The sequence below is a fragment of the Choloepus didactylus genome, chromosome 2, assembly GCF_015220235.1.
Source record: "Choloepus didactylus isolate mChoDid1 chromosome 2, mChoDid1.pri, whole genome shotgun sequence".
Lineage (NCBI taxonomy): Eukaryota > Metazoa > Chordata > Mammalia > Pilosa > Megalonychidae > Choloepus > Choloepus didactylus.
Window position 1 is genome coordinate 89,030,134 of NC_051308.1, and position 15,363 is coordinate 89,045,496.

At 35.4% G+C, this 15,363-nt stretch overlaps 1 protein-coding gene across 10 annotated transcripts in view; it reads right to left on the reverse strand.

Moving 5' to 3' along the window:
- RABGAP1L (RAB GTPase activating protein 1 like) overlaps positions 1 to 15,363 on the reverse strand; it is an 891,828-nt gene that overhangs the window by 16,292 nt on the left and 860,173 nt on the right. For 7 of the 10 annotated variants that reach the window (XM_037825297.1, XM_037825298.1, XM_037825302.1 and 4 more), the window contains 2 exons: positions 14,417 to 14,509; positions 4,400 to 4,510 (listed from right to left, as the gene is read on the reverse strand). In XM_037825297.1, the coding sequence (XP_037681225.1) occupies positions 4,400 to 4,510; positions 14,417 to 14,509 (204 nt within the window). Of the gene's footprint in view, positions 1 to 4,399; positions 4,511 to 8,131; positions 8,757 to 14,119; positions 14,232 to 14,416; positions 14,510 to 15,363 lie in introns of those variants that run through there. The other 3 variants (XM_037825300.1, XM_037825299.1, XM_037825307.1) reach the window with 2 other exon arrangements.

The window sequence follows — 15,363 nt, forward strand, 5'->3', positions numbered from 1 at the left end:
GCAAGGATACCCTTCCCAAGTCACTGATGGATGGTCATAGAGCTGCCTATCAAAAGCAGCTGTGCTGATCTTAAAATCTAACCAAATCTGTCACCCAGTAACTTTGGCCTCTTGGTTTAAGTTCTACCCCAGAATACTTGTACTTCCGAGCAACAGCCCTGCTAATAAAGACGATTATAATTCGTCCTCCTTTTAAAGTACCCCCAGCAATCTCCTTTTTAAGAAGAGAAGAATCCTTTTATAATACATATGATGATACTCTGAAATAAATCTGTTTTGTAAGTTTGGGTTTTTGAAGAGAGATTCACCTAAAATTTCATCTTTTTATGAACTTTTGAATAGTCAGTACTACACTGACATTCAGTAATATGCTTTTGAGTTCTGCACCATATCTCTTTTATAGTTTTAGAAACCTCTGTAAGAAAAGGAAAAAAAACCCGACTTCCTTGAGGAAATTTTTAATAAATACCTAAATATTCATGCTGAGACCACCTATTATTTTTATTTCCACATTTTCTTCTGAACTGTTCTTCCCTAGGTCAGATTAAGGCAACCTCACTCTATTTCAGTTGTTATCAGATCTGACATCTGCAGCAATTGCTAAGGGTCCCCTATGGGAGGAGTCCCACAGTTTTCCAGGGAGCTTCATCTGAAAGTCTCCTTCTCCCTTAAACAGTGAAATGGTAGTGATTCTTCTGCTCATCAAAATAAGACCAGATCTGAAATACCTTAGCTCTCCCTCTAAAAACCATATTCTGGATCCTTGTATGGCCAGCGTCTATACCTCATCATTTATGTTTAACAAACATCTAGCATCATAATTAATACTAAATTGACAGATAATCAAATTCTTTCTTTGAACCCAAATTATAAAACATTCACTGTAATTTGATAATATGACTTAAATGGAATATTTTCATTATTAAGTCTTCTAATCACTTTCCAACATCTTTTAATGTCTTATTATAAGATACCGAAACTTCTAATTACTATCTAAGGCTCCTGGGACATATATGTATTATGCTGAGAGAAACAAGTACTGCAAATACGTGATTCAGTCATGAATCAACCAATAGATCAAAAAGCTTAGCTCTAATGTCAGGGATGAAGATCTATCAGTCACGATTTCTGAAAGAACTAGCCACACCAGTTGTTAAATTTAAAACAAAAACAAAATAATTTGCATGTAGTTTCTGGTTTAAGACAGAACTTACTATGGTTAGAGGGAACATAAATACCACCTTCAATGGAAAAGTACTAGTTGTATCTTTTTTGTTCCTTGGGAACAGTGAAGTACAGGAAGGGATCTGAGAGCAGGAGATTTGCATCTTTTCTCATTTTTAATCCCTGAAGCTGTTCTTATTTAAGGATGTAAGAGAGGGCAAGTTGTCAGAAGAGAAGGCTTCTGGAGGAAAGAATAACTGAAGAGTCTTTGGTGCCCAGGAAGACCTAAAGCCAGAGCTAAAATGAGAAGTATAAGGAATGACTTATTTTTAAAAAAGTACCTAATTACCTAATTAGTGTTTGTTTGCTTTACATATTGTCTAAAATACAATCTGCTTTCATGTTTATTTAATGTTTGCCAGAGTTTTGCTATTTTAATTAAGAGATCTGCTTTTGATAAACTGAGAATGGAAAAGTACCGGGCAAACCAGGTGAAGGCAGGCAAAGCCAGAACTTTCACTCTCAGGCCCCAGGCTAACACCCTTCCTTGAAGGCTAGAGGGGCAGGGTGCCGAACTGCAAGGCCAGCTTTCTGAGAGGCCAATAAATAGACCCTGCTGAGCAAAAACTGCAAAATCAGAAGTTAGGATGAGATATACTTGAAATAGCAGTTTGTTTGTTTTTCTTTCATCTAGATAATAAGCTTTGAAAGGCGGGAACCAGGTCTTATTCACTTTTTAAAAAGAGAGAGAAAGGTATGAAGGTGGGAGGGAAGAAGGGAGAAAAGGAAGGAGGGAAGGGAGGAAAGACTGAAGTACCCAGGTACTCAATAATCAATTATTTTAGGAATACCCATGATATCTGTCACTCTAAACTGATCCACACAAAAAAGAATTCTTTTGGTAGTAAAGTAAATTTTAAAATAATATATTTTTTGATTATGAAAAAGTTATAATACATTACTTAACCAAGGGTGGCTAAGTAACTTACAGTCTTCCTATAAATTATAAATAACTGAAAAAATTTTAAAGTACAAAGATGAATATAAAAATTAGGTTTAATCTTACCATCCAAAGATGTATTTTAGATACATGTATACATATATAAGTAACATTTTAACATATTTCATTGTAGGTTTTTTGCCTGTGTAGGTACATTCAACCCCCTTCCCTATAAGGTTGGCCAACTCCACTCAACATCCCTTGGAATTTAGATGCAAACAACTTACATGTAGATAAATCTACTACTTTTTAAGTGCCTACTAGTATATCATTTTTTTCCCATTGTTTTAAAAAATTATTCTGAAAAGACATTTTACAGATATATCATCATTTTACTACTTTCCTATTTGGGACATATACCCATTATTTCAATTTTTTTACTTTGCAGTAAACATCCTTGTACATACATTTCTGACTACATCTTTTGACGATTTTCTGAGGATGATTTCCCAAGTCCGAGTACATATGAGATTTTCTTTACTTATAAAACAGGCATTAAATCAATGCCTGCTTCAAGGAGTTAGGAAGAATAAGTGAGCCAATGCTTGTAACTGCTAAATATAGTGCTTAACACAAAGTAAGTGTGCAGTAATTATTTGCTTTAATTATTATTTCTTTAAACCTTTTAAAGACTTGGTTTGAACTACCAAATTAATTTCCCAAACAAATGTATCAATTTATACCTACCTCTAGCATCTTCAGCATATGAAACACTTATTTTATTGCATCCCCACTGAGTCCAAGTGTTTAAAAAATTTTTTCATTTAGGAAATCATCTTAAGAAAACTAATAATGGTTAAAAGACTCAACATGGTAGAATCAAATGCAAGTCAATGCAGTTTGGAAGGCTATGGAACCAAGATTTTCATTACTGTACTTCTGACTTACCACTGTAGACTCATTAATACAAAAATAAACTGCTGAGATCAGGCTGGTTTTGACCTTGATTGAACGGGGACCCCTCAACCTTCTACTCTTTAGTCACACATGTCCAACAACTTCCAAGTGGGCTGGTTGAAAGAGGTTTGAGGTTAAAAGTGACAAATAGAAATAAAAATATATCATTTTCAGGGCTGCTTTTTTTTAACTTCCATCTCCTGTGTCACAGTTTTTGTTTTTTTAATCTAATTAGTACTGACTCCCTCAGCTTTCTCCTCTCTCCTTTTTCCTTAACCCTGGTCTTTAACTGCTGTTGAAACTTTGGGGTTGCAAAATTAGCTGTTTATTCAGAAAAAGGAGTCATGGTAGGGACCATTTGAAGACATCCTTGAATTTTAAACATTCAAGTAGACATTTTATTAATGGATTTGTATTTTAAATATTGTCAATGCCTAGTTAGAGCACAGGTAATGACTTTTTTACAGACTCAACAGCAGTTTGAATCCCAGTTTTTCTGACCCTGCACCATCTGTTGAGAATACTCACTTTTAACAAAACAGAAAATGGAGTGATGATTTTAAATCTGCACCAGACTCTTTCCATATTGCCAATTATCTCTGAAAACTCTAACAACAGAAAACAGGAATTCCTAAGGTTGTCAGCACTGTTACAAAGAGCAAGGGAGGTTAAACAATTTAGGGTCTTTGTAGCAAGAGCTAACGTTTATTGAACGTTTGCTGTTGAAATGCTTTACCTTGTTGAATTCTCACATCATACCTATGAGGCAGACACTATTTTTATATCAATACACAGGTTAATAACTGCCCATGGTCACATGGGTAGTAGTGGAAGTGCCAGGATTCACACTCAGGCAATCTGGCTCTTAGCCCCAAGGCTGCCTGTCAATCCAACAATACACAAATCTGAATGTATATAAAATCTCCACTTTCATCATGTAAAAATTATTTAAACAAAAAGTAAGGAGCCTACTAATATTAAAGTGGCATTAGTATATCCTTGGTGACTGGTATCCTCAGATAATTATGGCAGCAGCCCTTGGTTTAGGGAAAGTACAGATGAAGAGAGAGACCAGAGAAATTTAGAGGGATAAAAAAGTATGTCACACGTGCTGTTTGGAAATGACCCAAACCTTTCTCAAAGGCTTGCATTTTTCACTCTCTCCAATTAGCACAAGCAGCTTCCTGCCCACCTGCAACCCAACCATTCATCAATCAAGTAGCTCCTTGGTGTCAAGTACAGAGAGATCCCCTGCAAGATGGTGATGAGTGAAATTTGGTCCCTGCTCTTGGGGAGGTCATCACAGTCTTATTTCTATCTAGTGAATGGCAAGTTTACCTGATCCAAGTCATTCCGCAGAGCAATTTTGCTGGTTACTAGTTCATGGGCGAGGTCATCATTCTCTTGTTCCAACCTCATGCTGGCCTCCTGTAACCTTCGGTTTTCCCTCTGCAGAAAAAGAACAAAGTGGACATGGGTATTAGTACCTGGACATGCTAGCAGAAACCAATGGAATTGGTGAGGAAAAACAAGCAAGGACAACAAAGTGAACTTTTAAAGGTGTAAAAAGGAGAAGGCGCAAGTGGCACAGGAAGGCAGGATTGCTGTCTGGGGAAACAACAGTGAGTTAAGCTAGCAGTGCAGATGCAGTCCTCTAACCAGTGAATCTTACAATCATCCCTCAAACCCTCCAGACGTAAAAAAATTATAAAAAAAAATGTGCCACAAAGAGCAAATTTTCAAACATACTCCCAATCCTATCAGATTTTAATATAGAACTACAGCACAGACACAGGCAATTCATTTCTTGCACAATAGTTCCAGCCTTGACCTTAAAGGAAACGGCAAGACATGATAGGGATGAAATATGGGGAGGGGAGGACCTCTAGACATATTTTCAAATTATTTTCCCAAGATCAGGGTTCAAATTAATTGAGTCTACTTAAGAGGAGTAATTCAAGAATCAAGATTCCTGAGTTCATGACTTTGCTACCTACCAAGTGACATTTTCATTCTTTGGATAAGAATATATTTATTTTTCTGGACTCCAATTTTTGTGTTAATGAGAGTAGTAGTCTTTATGATAATGTCTCTAAATATTTGCTTTTTAAAAAACTCACATGTAAAGATTACAGGTAAAATAAATTACTGAGCTATTTTTCCCTTAATTCACAGGGAAAATCTGAAACAAAGTTATATGGCAAAAAGAATCCAGTCATTAATTCTTATGAAGCAAGGTTTCCTCTTAATTATTCTGAAGTGTGCACAGTCATGGCTATTTTCAGAATAACAATTTAGAATCTTCCATTCCAAAGTATCAAAAGTGTTTTATTTGCTCTCTTAGCAGTTAAAGGAGATTCAAAAGAAAATGGACAGGAAAGACTTCATTGTGATGAGACCTTACCGTTTTTCATATATATGCTCCTAATAGTGTTTTCTTATAGGGGTGGGAAAAAAAGACAAAGCAGTAATGAAAAACCAGAGGACGTATCTATGCGTTGGAAGATAGGGTATCACAGCAATAGGGGGAGTGAAGTTTTCCTGTAGAACAACCTGGTGTTTGTAATATGCAAAGAAGAAAACCTTGAAAAGAAGGAAGGGGGTGGGGGCTAGAATTAGAAGAATTAGAAACAGAACAAGAAAAAGAGCTAAGAAACAGCTGGGTAACAGCAAAGCTTGATAAGCAGAGGATCCAAGAAAAAAAAAAAAAAAGTGAGAGAAACTAAGGGATGACCAGCCTATGGGACCCACTGTTGTGTTTTCTTTTAGGAAAAGTAGACTGCATAGTTGGGAAATATCAAAACATTCTTGAAAAGGATACTTTAGAAACAATCCCAAATCACTTAAATATTTTAAAATAAATCCATGATAGAATTCCAGTTGGTGTTAAAATATTAGAGAAAAATACCTAATGACATAGGAAATGCTTATGGTACATTTTAGGAAAAAAGATATATTATAGGAAAATAAGATACATTACTGTACACTCCCATTCTTTTAACAATATAAACAAAGATATTAACTGTGGGTAGTAGATTATTTCTATTGCTATCTTTATGCTTTTAAATGTATCAAAAATTTTCACAATGAATATATGTTTGTAATTGTATTTTTAAAAAAAACAACTTTCGTTTTAAAAAAAAGCAAATCAGAATTTCGATTCTATTGGAAGGGATATAATGCCAAAACAAGAATATTTTTCAAGTCCACTACTATTAGAAGCTCATATTCTATAGGAACCCTATTGGATCTTCTTTTGAGATCAATACACAATGTTAACCCTCAAAAGTACTGCCTTGCCATAAACATTTCCTAACATGTTCCTGAAAAGACAGTATACATACTTTAAGGGGTAAATTGTACTCATTAAATTCTGTCTGTTCCCACAATCTATATAAGTGCTACCCTCCCACAGAAGCGTGATAAAAGTGGAGACTAAAATACTTTTTTAAAAGCCAGGCTTCTACAGCTGAAATCTTTCCATCTTTGCTGAAGTAATCCAAATTCTAGTAGGGGCCGGAGAGTTAATCTTTCATTCTGATGAAGCTAAGTATTACCCCTTTTTGTGGAAACAACTTACATACTTCTTGAAAACTTATATTCAAACAAAATTTGTTTCAGAAACTTTTTCAATACATTTCCTCATTGCTAGGAAAGAAAAGCAACACCTAGCACAGTTTCAACACAACACATTTCGCAATGCAGACTGCTTAGGCAGGGAAGACATTTTTCTCATTTCTTCATAAATCTTTTTGAGACCAAGATAAGATTATTCCAATACCTCTTCTTCAGTTAAGTGCTCTATTTATACAGAAATTGTACTTTCAGAACTCTAAGGCACCAAAAGTTCCCTCAACTATAATTTATATTACATTAATTTGGCACAAATGAGAATGTTGCAGGTATCAGTTTTTCAGGTTACAGTTATATATGCTTCCAACTGAATTAAAATAACCTCAAGGTAAGGTCATACAATGTTTATGGAAAAGTACTTTTTTCAAGGTATTAAAAATGGCACCCAGGTAAATACTTCACTATTGATTAGAGATAAGTGTCTGCTGGATTAGATTATAGAAGAAAAAGATGTGAGTTCAGGGGAGAGTCTAACCAGTAACCGCCCATTAAGATGACTGCTGCAACCAGAACCCTTTCTTATAAACACAGAGCTAAGGAGTAGGGGAGAGGGTCTGAGGGTCCCTAAAAAACAAAATAACCTGGGGGGCACGCCTGCTAGCCTTTGCTTTAGCAAGAAGTTTCAGTTCAGTGTCTGCAAAGCAAGTAGCACAGTGGGAAGTGTCAGACTCCTGCTCTGCACTCACAGACAAGTGGGAAAGCAAGTTATGGGACCAAAAATGCAGTATCATCCTCCAAAGTATGAACCTGGGGGCAGTGAGCTGTCCTTACAAGTGCTCCAGGGCCACTGAGTGCTACTGAAAGCTCTACAGTGAGACTGCTACTGAGATGGAGATTTTCTAACAAGAACTTGCCTACACATACTGAAGGTTATAGAAAGATTATGGTACTTGGCTTTCTTTTCTAGCCCTTCCCAAGGAGCCAGAACTGATTTTAGAACTGACCAATTCAAGAAAAAAGTTTGTATTTATATTAGAATGGAGAAGAAAGTTTAGTTTTGATGGGTTTGGGACAAGTAGTGAAGTTGCTAGATTAATTTTGAAATGTTAGCAAGGGCTGGCCACCCGAGACATTTAATTTAAAGTCAGCCCCTTTAAACTCAGTTAATCCAGAGATAGTCACATGATGAAACTTCTACAAACAGATGCTGGAACTTCAGAGCTTATAAACAAAACAGGCAAATCACTTCCTTTGCCTTTCTGAAAAGACTGTAGGAGACATTGCTTATATAACCCTTAAAACTCACATTACACTATTTAAAACGTCTTCCATTTGACACCATTGAGCAAAAAGCAAACAATAACTTTCTTCAGTAGTTCCCTCTTGCATAGGAGATGTATAGCTGGGAAAGTTCGGTTAGTAACTTTTGGGAGGAGGATACTGCATTTTTTCAGAGACACACACTGATGTTACAGACATACATAGATAAAAACTTACCTCCTCAAAAGTCATAGACCAACTACTGTTTTCAATCATAGGTACAAAGACAATTGAAAAAAAAAAAAGAATATCCAATGAAATTGCACACCTATTAATACAATTAGGAAATGGCAATAACAAAAAACAGACACTTGTTAATGCTATTTTGTTATTTTGTTTTTCCTTAGAGTGTCGTACTCTTAAGTTCTCTCTGTGGCTGCAAACATTTGTTGGAAGAAAGTATACTTGAGGCAACCAGTGGGCAAGTCTCAACTCAGGAAGAGTGATATACTAAAACTCCACCCTCTCCACACAGCTATTTGCGTCTGCATGACTGATGAAAATGCTATTAGCAACCATGGTGTGAGTTGTTTGTATAGCTGTGTGGAAGGAACTTCCTTATAAGACAAGGTCAGAAACCTTGCAAAATATAGTTCATCATCAGGCCACAGATGAGATTGTTGGGCAGAGAAGTGCAAAAGAAAACCTGATCTTAGATCTCATTTGTGTCTCTCTGTGGGCTGAAGTTTAGGAGAAGCGGTATGAGTGAACATCATTCATTCCAAAACAAGAAATCAGAGAAATGTCAACTGGCAATCAAAAGAAAACAAACCAAGCTTTAAAGAAAAAAATGCTGGGAAAGGAGGAGGCTTTATAAACCCTAGCTCAATATTTTGGGTGTGATGTCTGCTGCTATGACAAATTCTTGGCACAGGTTTTTAAAGGCATTTAAGGATCTGGAGAAAACGTTTTTCTAAAAGACCCAGAGCAATTTTATTAGCAGACAACACACTCAACTCTCACATATTCATTTTGGATGCCTCTTTCAAAAATGAGTTGGTAATCATCGTACTCCATTTTATGCTGACAGCTTTTTGTAATAAGAAGACAAACGCCTACAGATGAAACGCTTAAATGTCTGCATCGCCTGTAAAATGAAGATTTGAGGAAAAAAAAGTGGATATCTGATACCCTGTTTTATACTTCCTTCCTTTTACCATCACATCCAATTTTATCTTTCTGGTGAAAATTTTTAAAATTTTAAATGTCAAAATAAAAACAAAATCTTGTCAGTAAAAACTAATAGTTGACAAACCAGATTGCATTTCTTTCAGTATTTTAAAAATAATCTTAGATTATATTTGAGCAAGAGGTCAACAAACATTTTCTGTAAAGGGTCACATAGTAAATATTTTAGGCTTTGTGGGCCTTAGGCTCTATGCTGATACTACTAAACTCTGTCATTGTAATCAAAGCAGTCACTGACAGTAGGTAAAAAAAAAAGGGGGTGTGTGTGTGGCTGTGTTCAAATCAAACTTTATTTACAAAAATAGTCAATGGGCCAGATTTGGCCCACAGGCTACAGTTTGCAGTTACTTGCTCTGCTGTAGCAACAGATCAAATTTTTAAAAAAGCAAATGAGTTGCAGATGATGTAGAAACATATTAGTATGATAATAATTTTCTCAATAACACTACCTAAAAGAAAATGAAACTTACAAAAAACTGAAGAGAATGTTTGGAGAATTACTTCTGAACATCATCCATAAACATACTTAGAAATGTTTGATGTGCTTAACATGCATACCTCCCCCAAGTGTTAAGTAAAACTGAATCAGTTGACAAGCAGCATCAGAAACCACCTGCTCCTTCTTAGCTAAGTTGCTTGAGAAGCGTCAAGAGGACTTAGGCTTGCATTCTTGACCGTCCTACAATGATGAATTCATTAGGTTATTTGAGCTCAAAAAGAAAGAGTGGCAGTCTTCTCAAGTTTATCATCAAGTTATCATAGGCAGATCAAAATCCATCCTCTTGTCTATTAATACTCATTAGAAGCACATTATTTCATAATGTAAATATTCCTAAAGGCCAAAAAGAGTCTCTGATGTGGAAAAATAATGAAACATAATTTTATTTTCCTTTGTAGAAAAGTAGTTTTCAAAGATGGATTCACTTATCTTGACTTCCCTGGGCAATCCCATTAAGAAAAGGGGAAAAATTTTTTTTTTGTTAAGAGATTTAGAGTAAATTAAACTACTTCACTTGTCAAGATAAAAAATGAAAACTGCTCTAAATTATTCCATTAGAGATGTAAGGATGGAAAATAATATAAGAAGAAGTAAATTTTACTTCAAATATTGTTTGTATTATTTTTGTCAAGCATAATAAAAATAGCTTAATTTAAAAATACATGCCGGGACAACTGATCTACAAAAATTAGTCTGTGCAAGAAGAACTCTGAGTAAACTTGAGTTAGAAACTATCATTTTTCTTTCTATTTGAATTAAGATTTTGATTAAAAAAAAAATACTGTCAAAACTCAAGAAAGAAGTTAAAGCATTCTAAATTTAATTATACTGGACATGGATAAAATAATCCAGTTAGAAATCATGTGTTTATAATCTGTGTCTCAAACCCAATAGGGTTTAAACATTCAAGATTCTGCCTAGGATTTTTTCCATCTAGAGAAGGTTATAACATAACCTTCAATATGCTTTGGGAGATTAAATTCTATTAATTTAACTAATTAATTGTGCTTTTTAAGGCTTAACCCACATTTGTGCAAGTAGTTCTTTAATTAAACAAGAAAAGTCTATCATCTTTCAGGGGCAGATGAAGACTGCAGGTCTCTAATAGATTAGAAAGCTGATTATCCCCCCAACAGAAAAAATTCATCTCCTTAAAAAAGGAAATGAAATATTAATTCCTGAAATTGGTGCCTGTTTATTAAGTGCTAGGTTACTAATTTTAAAACTACTAAAACAGCTATACATATCCCTGAATATGTGTTTCCTGGGGACTTGTACAAAAGTGAAAATGTACATGATATATTTGTACAGCCAAATCTTTATCCTGCATTTTGCTTCATCTGGAATCGATACAAGTCCTCGCAAACCAAAATATCAGTCTAGATAAAGACTGCTATATAAATCTGGCAAGGTCTAAGTTAACAAGAATAAGAAAAGAGGTTTAGAATATTCTATATTCTTCTTCCAGTAAAGTGTTCCTTTCTATCTCTTGCCATACTGCAAGCGAGGGGGTAAATATGGCATTTTAAATAGTAAGGATCCTAATGCTTGAGGAAAGGTTGTTACTGAACTGGTTCATGCCCTAAAAGATTTTCCTCAGTTGTTCTTTACAGTTTAGATAACTGGGTCCCCAGATCAAGATCTATGAATTGTAAGGTGTTCACTTCCAGGACAGAAGTCTTACTCTTGATGAGATTAAATTTAGAAGATTCTAAGAGGCTTTCCTACTTTAATTAAGATAATTATAATTAGCTTCTTAAACTAGATACTGATTATCTAAAAGAGCAAATCAACTGATGGTTGGAAACTACGTTGTCAAGTGCCACCTTAAAAATGTAATTATAATGAATCTTGAAGGCATCACATTGAATGAAATAAGTCAGACACAGAGGGACAGGTATTGTATGATTCCACTTGTATGAAATAGCTGGAGCACAGCATGCAAATTCATAGAGATAGAAAGTGGAACACAGCTTGCTAGGGTGGGGGAAGAGGAGGAGGAGGAAGTTAATGCATAATGGGTGCAGGGTTTCTATTTGGGGTGATGGGAAAGTTCTGGTAATGGATGGCAGTGAGGGCAGCACAACACTGAGAGTGTGATTAATCCCGCTAAATTGTATGTTTGGGAGTGGCTGAGATTGGAAAGTTCATGTTGCATATCTTTTCCACAGTTAAAAGAGAGGGAGAGAGGGAGAGAGGGGTGGGGAGTGGGGAGGTAGAAATTAAAGACACAAGAACAATTAAATGCAATACATGATCTTGGACTGGATCTAACAAAGGAGGAGAAATTGCCCAAAAGGACATTACTGGGACATATGAAAAAATGGAAAATAGACTATAAGCTTTATATCAATGTTAAATTTCTTGAACTTGATAACTATACCTAAGGTGGTAACATAAGTGAATATTCTTATTCTTAGGAAATGTACATGAAAGTATTAAGTGTTCAAGAGCATGAATATAATTCTCAAATGTTTAGAAAATAGATAAATAGAAAGACGGACAGATAGACTGATACAGTAAATGTGGCAAAATGTTAAAAGTTGGTGGATCAGGATATCTAGGTGGGGGTGGGGTATATTGGAGTTCTCTGTTTGGGATTTGTATTATTTTTGTTACTGTCCTGTAAGTTTGAAATTATTTTAAAATAAAAAGTTTAAAAATGTGATTATAATTTGAAGAGGCAAAACCACATTATCAAGTAAAACACTAGAACATATGCTTGGACATTATTAAAAGAATAAAGAGGCCACAGCAATCAAACTTAAAATATCTGCCTTCAAAACAAAACAAAAAAAGTTCAATTCTACTTTGATCCCTCAACAGAAACTCAACACACTGATAATCTTACCTGTGATACTTTTTAAAAACAATATGCATTTACTATTTATTCACACATTTCTGCTTTGGCCCAAAAGGGACTTAAGACATTAATAAGGCATATTATTAAGAACATTAATAACACGTTCAGGCTCAGGCTGATTATAAATGTGTAATTTTGGTCTTTCATGTCTCCTCTTCTTAATGCATTCTTCCCTGATTTCCTTCAAAATGACGGCGGCAAAATGAAATTTAGGATGAAACAAGCAGTAGGAAGGCTTCATTTGGATCCTTAATAATATCTTATAATTACTACCCTTCAAGCCTTTGTAAGGCAGATTGCTATATAAGCATTAGAGTTGGCTTTACTGGGGAGGTGGTCATGGTAGAAATTAGCTTTAAACATTGCCTATAAGCACATTATCTGTTAACAGTTATCTACCATGCAGTATGTGAGATGTTATTATCAGTTCTTGACCCAGTTCTATAGGCAAGAGAAGAAACATATTGATGGGAGATATTGGGTGGCAATAGCTGGGAGAAATAAGAGGAAGAGGAAAGAGGGGACTGGAGGGGAAGGCCCAAATAAAGTAATATTGCTCCAGTAATACCTGGATAATTAGTAGAAGTAGATCTTCCAAGACCAATAACAGCCATTTATTAAAAACCAGCTATGTGCTGGGTACTTAACATACACCATCTCTCAGCCTCACAACAATCCTGTAAGGTAAGGATTATACTACACATTTCACAAATGATCGAGAGGTTCAATAACTAGTCCTACATGCTGAAGGTGGCATAGGGACTGAAACCCCCAACGTGGATTCCAAATCCTGTGCTTTTTTTCCAAACCAGGATTTGAACTCAGATCTCTCTAACCACAAAATTCACATACTCTTTCCACCATGCTAATCTGCTAAACCTCCCCTGCTATTCAATTCAGTGAAAGAGACAAGATGTACTGTGTTAACTGTCCTGGAACTGCCATGTCCAGCTCTGTGACCACATAAAGGCAACTCTAGTTACAAAAGTGGAAGTCACCCAACTGAGGGTAAATTATTAACAATGCCACCACAGTACTTTTCTTTTCAGGATGTTTCAGCACTGGTATTCAATGGGAAAATAAAATACACACTTTTACCTAATGTACTGATGTGGAGAGGGAGGGAACCATTATGTATCTACAGGTGTCTGAAGAACTAAAACATGTTTAAGAGAGACAATAATATTTCATTTGGAAAAAAAGTTGGAAATTATTATTTCCCAACAATATATTATGAGAACAGTGTTGCTAATTATCATTGAAGAGTTCTATCCTCATGAATGGCCCAATATCTTAAAATAGCACACAATTAACTAATATTACACTGAAACCATTTTGATTCTGAAATTGCATTACTGCAGTCAAATGTCACTGTTATTCATAAGTCTGTTTGTGGAAATAAACATTGCAACAAACACCATTTCTTTGCTTGATATACTTTTGTGGTTTTTATTTTTCCTTCCAAGTGAGTTTGTATATTTAACATTTGCTACCGACAGAGGTAAGGTAAGTTTGAAACATCCGTGTGCCAGTCTTGTAACAGTTCACCTTCTAAAAGTCTTTGTGGATGTGACTGTGCACAGCTAAAACAATAATTTGTCCTTTTCCTTTTTTCTCATTTTTGAAAGTAGTCAAAAGCCACTTTCTCTTTCCCCCTCCTTCTCTCAGCTTCATATGAAGATTCCCAGTATAAGTGCAACAGCTGGAGTTACCTACAAATATACAAACTGAAAGAAAAGAAATATTATGGTTGGCCACTTAGGGGTCTCTGAAATGAAAACACCCGGATATTTAGCATCCTCAGAATATCTAAATCAATCAACAAAGAATAGCGGGAATTTAACTTGTCACAATTGCTGCCTTAGGGTAAAGAAGGCACTTTGCTCTGATAGGCAGCTTGTGTCTCCCATACCTTGTATCTATCCATCGGGTCTTCCTGCTGCAGCTGACTCTCTCGCATTGTCTGATATTCTTTTTCATATTTCTTCAGCTTCTTGGTTGGCACCTGCAGTGATTAGTGGAAAAACATGTTAGACAAGGACATCCTTTCAGGGAAAAATTTTCTGAAGTGTTTCCCAATTAAGTCTCTATGCTTCTCGGGGAGTATGCACAACTCAGAGTTTGGGGACCATCTAGATTCTAGAGCAGGAGATGGCAAACTTTCTCAGCCAAGGTTCAGATAGTAAATATTTTAGTCTTTGTTGGCCATAGAGTCTCTAATGCAACTACTCAACCCTGCCATTGTTGCATGAAAGCAGCCATAGACAATGCATAAACAAATAAGCACAGCTATGTTCCAACACAACTTGATTTACAAAAACAGGCCACAGTTTGTCCATCTCTGTTCTAAGGTATTGCTGATATGTCATCATCATTTGTTAATGTACTTTCATCTTATTATTGATTCTGTTAACTGCCTTTAAGTATAATTCACTCACCGCCTTTTACCATATTGAAAATGAAAAGTATTTTATATTAAAAAAATAAGCAAAAAATTAATAAATATGGAGTTAACATCCTAGTGAGAAAGCAGATTCTAAAAGTTTGATACTGAAAACTCAAAGAATATAGAATCATTGTACTGTATGAGATCACAGAAAAATTATCTAAGCGGTTATGCCATCCTCAAAAGACAGTGGTCTGTTCTTTTCCGAAAATCTACACAGGAAAAAAGATTACTCAGAATCTTAAAATTCTAAAAATACATAAGCATAGCACAGTGTAAAAGTCATGGAATTTGATACAAAGTAGACTAGGATCTGAATGCCAACAGTCATTTATGTAATACCTCAGCAAACAGTTATCTGATCTCTCTCAATCTCTTTTTCCTCATCAGTCAAATGGCAGGTAAAAATACGA